We start from the raw sequence: 11481 nt of genomic DNA, 5'->3' as shown, positions 1-11481 counted from the left end.
GGTTTACTTTTCTTTTGGAAACAGCTCAGATTTAAGTCCTGCTGCTGGTATTGGCTAAGAAGACATCTGAGGACTGTTACCAGTTTCAGGTGATGTTGCCTGGAGTCAGTGTTGCTTAAGGTGACTAGTGAGGAGGGATGTTGTGTGAAGGTACACGTACTTGCTTCTCTTTCCAAGGGGTGTGGGCAGCCAGAGGCTACTACACTGCAAGGGATTCGTGCTTACTCTCCATGGACAGGAAGTCATCCAGCAGATGGGCTGGGACCAGGCCCCTGTGCCCACCATACTCACCATAGTAGAATCCCTTATCATCCACAGGCCCATAAACTGTGACTACATCTCCAGCTCTCAATACCAGCTTGCCCTTTGCTCGGACCCCTGCTCTCCCGTCCCTAGGGTCATAGTCCAGAGCTGCCACCATTGTCTTTGGGGTCCACAGTGTGGGTGTTCTGGAGTTCCCTTGAGGCATGTAAGATCCCTGGGAACTGGTTAGACCCTCCAAGTCTTCACGTTGAGCCTCAGAATGCAGATTCCTCTGTGGTGGCAAACACCACCTCCCATCAGTCTGTTGTGTGCCCATGTCTACCTCAACTACCAGGTGCCCAGGGATCTTGCCGACTCTTCCATTGCACTCTCCATGGTAGAAGCCACGGAGATCCCGTGAGCCCCATACTCTCAGCAGCTGCCCTTTCTGGAAGGACAGCTCTTCATCTGCAGCATCTGAGCTGACAGATATCACCAGGGGGCTATGATCACAGAGGGCCAGGAAGACCCTGACTGGACTGCTCTCTTCAGTCTCCAGCTGGTCAGGGCCACCACCTGTCATCTTAATGACTTTACTGGTTGGTGCTGGGCATAGAACTGAAGTAGGCTCATGAAACTGGCATTCTCTCTTGCTTCCTGGAGTCCCTTGTCTCTGTCCATTTTGGGACTTGTTCTTTCTTTGCTCTGGCTTCTCTGTGCACCGAGAATCCAAACACAGCGCCTCCTTCTCAAAAATGTGATGGAAGTCGGCTGTATGGCACTGGCTGGAGCCTTGCTGGTGAGGTGGGGCCATCTGGGCATATTGATTTTGAGGAAGGGCATTCTCAAGGCCAGGCTTCTCCCAACACAGTATTTTTCCAGGTCCAGTCTCTGAGGAGAGATGGACGAATTCTGGAGCAGGACTCCCACTGATGCATGTGTGTGGGGCATGTCCTTCCTCTACCCCAGACTGGCCAAAGAGTAGGGCTGGCTTGTGGTTCTGGGGACTCTTCTGAAAGGACAGGTCCTTCCCATAACCCTTCCAGGCCTCTGTGGGCCCCTGGCCTTGCTTGCTTCCCTCATCTGAGCTCAGGCTCAGTGGTAAATTCTTCCTTGGTTGTTCTTTGGGGAATGCTTCTAGAAGCTTAGCCTGGGGCTCCCCGCAGCTTCCAGGGGCATGAGGACTGGACTCGGTACCCAGAGAAGCTTGTACCAGCTTCTGGTGACAGACAGGGAAAGGGTCACCATCTGTGTAGTTGAAGGGAGGAGCCTCTAGGAATGGGTAACAAGAGAAGCAGTCCTCAGGGACCTGAGCTGGCACTGAATCCAGAGACTCACCGTACAGTGACATGGTTCTCACTGAAACCTTCTGGCAGGCTAGGGGAGCCTGAAGCTGAGAAAATTCCAGCAGGGTGTTTCCGGCAGTGGCGTCGGCAACTTCTGTCACCTTGAAGCCATCCACATACACAGCATAGCCGGTGACCTGCACTCCATTGGAGGACCCAGCTGAGTCTATGGTCACAGGGAGCCAACTGACCAGTAGGACACCCGGAGAGGCATGGTGCTCCACTAGCACATCCAGAGGAGGGTCAGGGGGCCCTGCTAAAGGTGTATCAAAAGTTACAGTGGAGGACATTGTTTCCCAGAGCACCTGTAATAGGTCTCTAGGTAGCTGTACCCCCACCCTCACCCGGTAACGAGTGCCAGGCTGTAGGCCTTGGAAGGTGTAGTGGTTCACACCTGAGGGGGTTAGGATATGCTCTTCATCGTCCAGGTACACCACGTGAGGGTATCGACTGCTGCCAGAGGCCCAGGTAATAGTGGCAGAGGCAGTTGTGACATTCTGCAGCTGTAGTTCCATGGGGGCCAGACAGAGGGCGCCTTTGGCCTCCAGGAGGGGTCTGGAGAAACTCTGCTCCTTCCCGTTTGATTCCAAGCCCAGCCAGCAGGCTTCCGTCTTGGTTTTCAAACTCTCTGCTCCCATATCTGTCTTAGAGCCTACCCTTCCTACCTGACACAGACCTCTCTCTTGTACTTCCCCAAGTAATAAGCTGCCTTTCTTCAAGGCTTTGCTGTGCTCAGCTGGTAGTGCAGTGGGACCAACGTCAGGGGACTTGAGAAACAGGTGGCTCAGGGGAGGGCTTCCTGGAATCGGTTCTACTAGGCTGGAGGGGACTAGCCCACGCTGCCCGTTCACAAGCTCCCCCTCATAGAAGCCATCCTTGTCCACATCCCCAGAGACATAGACATACTCCCCAGCTGTGAGGGGGAGCTTGCCTTGAGAGTGTTCTTTAGGCCCTTCGAATGGATTGTAGCTACATCTAGCCAAGAAGATCTTGAGCTTTGGAAGGATGGGAGCCTCAAAGCTCCTCATTTCCAGGGGAGTGGACATACTGTCTGGCTCTAAGTCATCCACTTCACTGGCTGTGTCCATGTCCAAAGAAAGGCAAGATGGCACTGTAGCCCACATGGACTCTACCTCCGAGGAGGAGTTGGACTGTGAACTGGTTTTCTTGGCTTGGGGCTTGGAGTCTAGAGGCTGACTGGTTGGATTTCTGTCTGACACTTGGGAGGCAGCAGATGGTTCCCCAAGGGTAACTGGGTTCTCCTGCTGGGAGAGACAAGCAGGAGGCTGTATGTCCCTGGCAGGCAATGGTAATACATGTTCTTCAGGTTTTGTCTTGAACTTGGGTCTCCTGCTATCCCTGGCTTGGGACTCTGAGGCTTGGGTGGTCTCCAATGTCTCTGAGGGGTGGTCAGGCTGAAACTGCAAGCCCTGCATCTCTTTCCCGGAAGTCCTAAGGTCACTTGGGGCTTTATTCTGGTAGTGCTGCAGCTGCTGCTGCCTGTCTTCCGCATATCCCTCTTGTTGCAGCAGCTGCTCAGCCAGCAGGCCAGTGGCTTCGAGTTCCTGCCTCTGCCTCTCGTGACTTTGCTGCCGGGAAACATTGCTGTTCTCATTTGCCAACTTCTTCATCCAGTTGGCCAGGGCCTGCAGCCGCGCGTTCTCCTCTGACAGCCTGGCGCCCTTGTGCAGCGCGGCCTGCAGTTGTGCCTCTGTCTCCTCGTAGCGCCGCTCAGCAGCGGCTGCCTGGACGCTCAGTTCCTCGCATTCCCGCCGCTGTAAACCCAGCTCGCGTTCCAGCGCCTGCACCTGGTGCCGAGCTACCTCCGAGGGAGCGCTGGGGCTGCCCGCGTCCTCCCAGGCTCCGGCTTTACTTTGGTGTAGAGTCAACTGTCTCTGCAGGCGCAGCACTTCCCGCTGAGACTCACGCTGCAGCCGGTCCAAGTCACTGATACTGCACCACTGCGCGCAGGTGGCGCCCTCTTCAGGATGCGAGGAGCTGCCGAGGTCCGAGGCGATGCGCGCCTGCAGCAGGTGGCACTCTCGCCTCAATGCTTCGATCTGCAGGTCCTTGGCTTGCAGCGCGCCAGCCTGTTCCGACAGGTCCTGAGCACGCTGGCAGGTAAACAGTTGGCTCAGGTCCAGACCTTCGAGGCTCTCACCTGGCATTGGAGCACTCATGGCTCGCAGATTGGTCTCCTGCAGCTTGCGGGCTCTATCTTCAAGGCGCTGAGCGAGACCCGTCAGCTCTGCGTGCTTCACCTTGAGCCATTTCACTTTTTCTCCGGCCTCCTCAGAGAAGCCTGTGCGCCGCAGCTGCAAGTTTTCTTCGCGCAGGTCACAGCAGCGGCGAACCAGCACCTGCAATGCCTCGGTCAGCTCCGAGTTCTGCCTCACCAGTTCGTGGTAGTCCAGACTCGGAGGTGAGGGGGTCGAGGCCTCGCAGGGCTTGTTCTCGGAGCTTTCTTTCTGCAGGTCATTAGGTTTCTTATGTATTGATGGTAGCTGAGGCGGCGGCTGGGGACTGGAGGTGTCTGGAATAGAGGCGCTGGTCGAAGAGGCCCTTACCTCAGATTCAGAAGCCTGGGGGCAATTCAATGTGTTGTCCAGTGAGCAGGAATGTGTTGTAGCCAAGGATTCCAGAGAGCTGGCGCGCATGGGCAGCAGGTCGTTTGGAGATTGAACCCGGACACCTGTGTTCAGGCTTTCGAGGGACCCGAGTCGACGAGCAGGCTTTGGGGTGGTGCTCTGGGCTTCTAAGGGCGGCTCTTCCAAGGAATGCGTGGCTTGGGGGTCCGTGGGTTCTGGTAAAGCCGGCTGCCAGCGGAAGTGCTCTAGGATGTATTTAAGGAATAGCTGGCGCTCCACGTCTAGCGCCGCCTGCAGGTGGCGGATGCGCGCGGCTTGTTCGCCATCGGTCTCCCACCGCAGCAGGGCCAGCACTTCCTGCAGGCGACAGCGGCATTGTGCCGCGGAGGCTTCTGATGCCCCCGGGCGGCTGCAGTAACCGCGGTTCACCAACTCCAGGGCCAGCTGGCGCTGAAGCTCCCGAGCCTGGCGCAATACGACATCGCGCTCCTGGTGAAGCAACTGCTGCAGCTGCCGTAACTCTGCCTCCTTCCAGCGCAGCAGCTGCCGGATCTCGGCCTCACGCTCGCGCTGCACCTCCTCCTGCAGCTGCCGCAGCTCCCGGAGGCGTCGTGCCTCCCACTTGGAGCGCAGATGGTCAGCCAGCTGCTGCCGCTCCTGCTCGGCCGACTCCCGCAGCTGGCGCGTCTGGGTAGCGAAACGCCTCCGTTCCGACCGGCCGCGCGCGCGCTCGCCCTCCAGCTCTGCCCGCAGTTTTTCTAGCTCTCGCCTCTGCTCCTCCAGCACTGCGGCCGCTGGGCCGGGGCTGCCTGGCTTCTTGGGCGACGCGCGGCCACCACCCAAGGGGGTGGGTGAATCCTTTGTCATTGTGGCCGCAGCCCGGCAAGAAGCCAGAGATAGCTTGGTATTGGTAGGCCAGTTAGCCAACGGCCTCCGCCCCCGGCCGCTGCCAACCGCCCCGCGCGCCTCTTCCGGCATCCCTAGGTGCCCTCCGCGCGCCCCTTCCGCCTTGGGGGGTGATCTCCCTTATAACCCGTTGCTTCTCCAGACTGAGCACCTTTCGCCTCTTCCTAGACTTTTGAGACCCCTTTCAAACTAGCCTCTGAAGTTCCCCTGATACCCCAGGCACATTTCTGAGCTCACACATACCTACTTTAGGGCTTTTGTGACCCATTCCACACTCTCCCTGGCAAGTGTGCAATCCTTTCCAGAATTAAATCCCCAGCAGGGTTCCTAGAAGATCGCTGCTCCTGGGCTGGGTAAAAATGGATTGTGGTCAGATCTCACCTGGCTTTACTAGGGTTCCTGGTCTATTGCTTAAATTAAGTAACAGAACTTATTACAAGATCTGCTTAAATTTGTGGTTGAGCTCTGAGCCACTAAGTGGGTTACCCAGTGTGGCTATAACTTCTCTCTGTGCCCACTCTTCCAAGGATCCCAACATGCCTAAACCCTTTCCTATACCAATTGAAAATTTTTTATTTAAGACAGGGTGTGTGTGTGTGTGTGTGTGTAACTGTGGCTGTTTCAGGATTCACCCTGTAGATCAAGGTAGCCCCAAAGTCAGAGCTATGCCTGCCTCTGCTTCCCCAGTTGCCTGCATTTCAAGGACCAACATGTCTTGTATCTGAGTCTTTTTGAATCAGCAAGGTGGCAATGGCTGAGGACTGATTGCACCCACTTCAAACATGCTAGGCAAATTTTATACCGCTGAGATTCATAACCTGTCTTTCTGTCCCCCCCTCCCCTTCTGTGTGTGTGTGTGTAGTACTAGAGACTGAGCCCAGGGTCTCATGTAGTGATAGGCAAGCACTTTATTCGATATCTCTTCAGTTCTCAGCCCTTTAAAAAATTTAAGATGTTAAGCTAGGCAGTGTTGATACATCCCTTTAATCCCACCATTCAGGAGGCAGAGGTAGGCAGAACTCTGAATTCTAGGACTGCCTGGTCTACAGAGTGAGTTTCAGGACAGCCAAGACTACACAGAAAAACCTGTCTCTAAAAGCAACAACCAAACAAAACAAAAGACAAAAAATTAAGATGTCTTTTATTTTGTTCATTTATGTGCACCACACGTATGTCTGATACTCTTTGAGGTCAGAAGAGAGCATTGTATGCCCTGGAATTGGAGCCACAGGTGGTTTTTAGTCACCAGTGGGTGCCAAGAATCAAACCCATGTTTTTTTGCAAGATTAGTAAACACCCACAACCCCTGAGCCATCTCTCCAGCTCCCCCAAAACATTTTTTTAAAAAAATGGTCTCACTCTGTAGCTCTGGTTGACCTAGAACTTATGACTACCAAGGTATTCTGGGGAGAGCTTCTGGGGCCACTTGGCAGGAATTTGACATTGGACCATAACAAGGAAGTAAGCTCAGACAGGAATCTGATTTTAGGCTAGAAGAGGCAAGGGCTGGAGAGATGGCTCAGTGGTTAAGAGCACTGACTGCTCTTCCAGAGGTCCTGAGTTCAATTTCCAGCAACCACACGGTGGCGCACAGCCATCTGTAATGAGATCTGATGACAGGAATAATGTACTCATAAATAAGTCTTCAAAAGCAAAAACAAAGAGGCAAGTTCAGTCAGGCTCAAGTTCAGACTTTGATCCAGGACAGGGAAGTAGGCTCAGATATCTTTGTCATTCTGATAAGTCCTTAGAAACAGTGATCATGTGATTTGTTTATTGCCTTGCTTGTTCCTTGACTATTTGTGTTTAATTGTCTTGTTCCTTAACCTAAAACTGACCTTATTAATTGCATGCAATTAAAATAGTATAAAGGCAGATTGGGAAAAAATAAACTGGCTTCAGCCTCAGAACTGGTTGGGGCCATGCTACAATGTTTCTTAATTGTCTTTTTCTTTTTTATCCTCACTCCTGCCCTGGAGAACCTGTGGACTGACTGAGCTGGCTTGATCAGTATCCTAGAACTCAGAGACCTCACCTCTGTCTTCTAAGTGCTGGAATAAAGGTGTGCAGCGCCATGCTTGAACATCTGTTTTAAGTTTTTGGTGGTGGTGGTGGCCTTTTTTGTTTTGGAGACAGGGTTTTTCTATGTCCTGGCTGGTCTGAAAGCTTCTATGTAGACCAGGCTGGGCTCAAACTCACAGTTGCCTCTGCCTCCCAAGTGGGATTGGAGGTGTGTGCATGCCACCATACCCAGCTCCTGTTTAAATTTGTATTTGAGCCAGAATCTTGCTAAATTGCCTTGCACTAGTAGCTTTCCCGCCTCAGGCTATCAGGCAACTGGGATCACAGGTATGCACCCCACACCTGTCCTTTGGTAGTTTCTTACTCCAAGGAGCCTTTCTGTACTCTCTGGGCTGGGCTTGGCGTTCCCAAGACACTACAGCCCATCGGGTTCCCTTGATCACTCTACGTACAGCTGCTTCACCTTTGAGGAACGTGTAAGGCTAATAGACCTTTGTGTCTCTACCCAGAGTGGATTTAGAGGAAGTAAAAATGGAGTGTCTTTTCTCATGCAAATTGGGATAAAGATCTAGAACCAAGCAAATAGAAGAACATAGAGGGTACTGTACTTGGTCTCCTGGCCTGCCTAGTTCCACCACTCAGAGGCAGGTCAGGGAAGCAGTGGCAGGGGAATCTCTGACTTTGATGCCAGCTTGGTCTACAGGGGGAATACCAAAACAGCCAGAGCTACACACACACACACACACACACACACACAAGTTTCAGTTGATATAGAAAAGGCGTGGGGTCCTTGTCAGCAAGGCCTGGAGCTTTGGGGTGTGCACTGGCCACTGTAGTGTTGGGAAGAGGTATGAAGCTGGGCAAGGAATGAAGGTCAGTCTTCAGCCAATCAAGGGGCAGCAGACTCTCCTCCTTCCCTCAAGGAAAAACAAGACCAATACAAATAATGCTAGGTGGTAGCTGCACATTCCTTAAATGATAGCACTTGGGAGGCAGAGGCAGGTGGATTTCTGTGAATCTGAGGCCAACTTGAAGTTCTAGCATAGCTAGGGCTACACAGAAAAAAATCTGCCTTAAAAAAATAAATCACATACATACCTATGGTCTGGCTGGCTGCATTAATGGCTCAGGAACTTTCCTAACTGGCTCCTCCCTGTTCTTCCAGGTGCAGCATTAACTGGCTTACAAAACCCACAGTTATAACTAACCTTCTATATTCATACATTCAATCAGAAAGCGCCTTTGTTTTTATTATCATTTTTATTGGATATTCTCTGTATTTACATTTAAAATGTTATCTCCTTTCACCCCCTTCCCCCCCCTTCCCCTTGCTTCCATGAAGATGCTCCCACTCCGAATCACCCTCTCCACCTCAGTGGCTTGGCATTCTCCTACACTGGGGAAACGCGCCCGTCACTGGACTAAAGGCCTCTTCTATTGGTGCCAGACAATGCTATCCTCTGTTGCATGTGCAACTGGAGCCATGGGTCTTCCCATGTGAGCTCACTGGTTGGTGTTTTAGTCTCTGGGAGCTCTGGGAGTTTGGTTGGTTGATATTGTTGTTCTTCTCATGGGGTTGCAAACTATTTCAGTTCCTTCAGTCCTTTCTCTAGCTCTTTCATTGGGGTCCCTGTGTTCAGTCCAATGGTTAACTGCAAGCATCCTCAACTGTATCTGTATGACTCTGGCAGAGGCTCTGAGGAGGCATCCATATCAGGCTCCTGCCAGTAAGCTCTTCTTGGAATCAGCAATAGTGGCTGCATATGGGGTGGATCCCCAGGTGAGGCAGCCTCTGAATGATCTTTTCTTCAATCCCTGCTCTTCTATTTGTCCCTGTATTTCCTCCCATGAGTATTTTATTCTCCTTTCTAAGAAGGACTGAGGCATCCACATTCTGGCCTTCCTTCTTTTTGAACGTCATAAGATCTGTGAATTGTTTCTTGGGTATTTACAGCTTTTTAGGCTAGTATCCACTTATCAGTGAGTGCATACCATGTGTGTTCTTTTGTGACTGAGTTACCTCACTCAGAATGATTTTTTTAAAATTTCATCCATTTGCCTAAGAATTTCATAAAGTCATTGTTTCTAATAGCTGAGTAGTACTCTATTGTGTAAATGTACCACATTTTCTGTATCCATTCCTCTGTTGAAGGACATCTGGGATCTTTCCAAGCTTCTGGCTATTATAAATAAGGATGCTATAAACATGGTGGAGCATGTACCCTTGTTACATGTTAGAGCGTCCTTTGGGTATATGCCCAGGACTGGTATGACTGAGTCCTCAAGTAGTACTGTGTCCAATTTTCTGAGGAACGGCCAGATTTCCAGAGTGGTCGTACCAGCTTGCAATCCCCAGGAAGCTCCTTTGAAAAGGTGTCTTCTGAGCCTAGGAAGCACCTGGGTTTACTTCTTCTTCCTCCTCCTCTTCCATCTCTTCTTCCTCTTGTTCCTCCTCTCCTTCCTCCTCCTCTTCCTTTTTCTTTTTCCTTTGGTTTTTCAAGACAGGGTTTCTCTGTGTAGCCCTCCCTGGGTATCCTGGAACTGGGTCAGTAGACCAGGCTGACTTCAGATTCACAGAGATTTGCCTGCTTCTGCCCCCAGTGGTGGAAGTAAAGGTGTGTGCATCACAATGCCTGGCTACACCTGGGACTCCTAACCACTGTGTGCACTCAGCACCTGACAAATTACTGCTATGGTTACTTTTCAAACAAGATTCCTCTGAGCCTATAGAAAATACCTTGTGGGGGCTGGAGAGATGGCTCAGTGGTTAAGAGCACTGACTGCTCTTCTAGAGGTTCTAAGTTCAAGTCCCAGCAACCACACGGTAGCTCACAACCATCTATAAGGGGACTTGATGCCCTCTTCTGGCCTGAGGATGTATGTGCAGCAAAAAAACTCATACATTAAATTAAAAAAAAAAAAAAAAAAAACTTTAGGAAACAAGAACATGAGAATTATGGTTCACAATTCATTTTCAGATTTGAAGCAGATGAGGGTAGCAAGTGAGAAGCCAGTCAGTCTTAGCCTTGAATTTGTCCTGGGTCACAAGAAGTCTGTGTTTATGGAACTCTTAGAAAGTGCTGCTTTACAGAGAAGATCCATGGGTGTAGGTGGCTTTCCAGGGCACCTGGCACCTGAGGCTGAGCATTTAGGTTGTTATTTCATGGAGATACGGGTAGTTTCACAGCTCGTATGACTTACTTGACTGGGGTTCAAGCTATGAGGTCTGGAGAACAGCCTGTGACCCTGTGATGGGGTGGGGGGTGGGGGGATTTGGAGTGGATCTCCAGAGTCCCCACACTCACCAACTGTTATTGCTAGTCATGCCAGAACCTCCTGCAAGTATGTCAGATGTTTTCAGAAAAGTGTCTTTCTTGGTCTCTATTCTGTTCCTTCATGTGACCCAGGATACCGCTGTGCTTGAGAAGGAGTTACAGAGTTGGAGGCAGATTAAACCATGTTACTGTTTTCTCTGAGTTTCACTTCCCCACTTAGAAAATGAAAGAGAAAGCTTACATGAGCTGTTTTCAAACTGGATTCTGTGGGGCTCCAGAGCTCCCTGGAGACAGCACAAGACTGTTCGAGGAACCAAAGGGAAGAGAATTGCTATCTGTCCCAGTGTGCGGATCTCCTCATAATTGTCATGAATCACATTCTAACAAAGACACTGGTTTAACAAAGAGGTAGCAGGCCTGGAGAGATTTCTCAGTGCTCTCCCAGTATGATGGCTCCCAACAGTCTGTCATTATCATTCAAGGGATCCAATACCCTCTTCTGGTTTCAATAGTCACCAGACACACAAATGGATCACAGATATACATGCAGGCAACACACACACACACACACACATGTTTAAAAAAAAGCCAGGTGTAGTGTAGCACACCTTTAATCCCATCACTTGGGAACAAGAAGCAGGTGGATCTGTGAGATTGAGGGCAGTCTGCTATAAATAGTGAGTTCTAGGGTAGGCAGGGATATACACAGAAACCCTGTCTCAGAAACAAAACAGAACTGAAATTTTCATTATTCTTGCCTCTGCCCTCCCTGGTCTCCCTTTCACCACATCAAGACTTCCTTCTCTCTTTAATTTTTTAATGTATTTTTATGTGTATTGGTATTTTATATGCATGTGTGTCTGAGCAGCTCCAGTTGTATACCGTGCCCTCAGAAGCCAGAAGAGGGTATCAGATCCCCTGAGATTGGAGCCATGGATGCTATAAATCAAACCTGTTGCTAGGAGTGGTGGTACACATCTTTAATCCCAGCACTTGGGAGGCAGAGGCAGGTAGATCTCTGAGTTCGATGACAGCCTGGTCTACAGAATGAGTTCTAGGATAGCCAGGGTTACACAGAGAGATCCTGTCTAGAAAAGCAAA

The 11481-nt window shown here is 50.8% G+C and overlaps 1 protein-coding gene across 1 annotated transcript; it reads right to left on the bottom strand.

Moving 5' to 3' along the window:
* Window positions 1-221: 221 nt before the first annotated feature.
* On the bottom strand, window positions 222-5044 carry LOC308422262 (RIMS-binding protein 3-like; the record flags this gene model as incomplete). The annotated part of the gene is given in 2 exon segments (XM_080918763.1): window positions 222-241; window positions 244-5044. Coding segments are annotated over 2 exon segments (4821 nt in total).
* Between the last annotated feature and the right edge of the window lie 6437 nt (window positions 5045-11481).

This window comes from Micromys minutus, assembly GCF_963924665.1.
Source record: "Micromys minutus genome assembly, chromosome: 7".
NCBI lineage: Eukaryota > Metazoa > Chordata > Mammalia > Rodentia > Muridae > Micromys > Micromys minutus.
The sequence above is the reverse complement of the archived record's forward strand: the minus strand, read 5'-3'. Positions and strand labels throughout refer to the sequence as shown.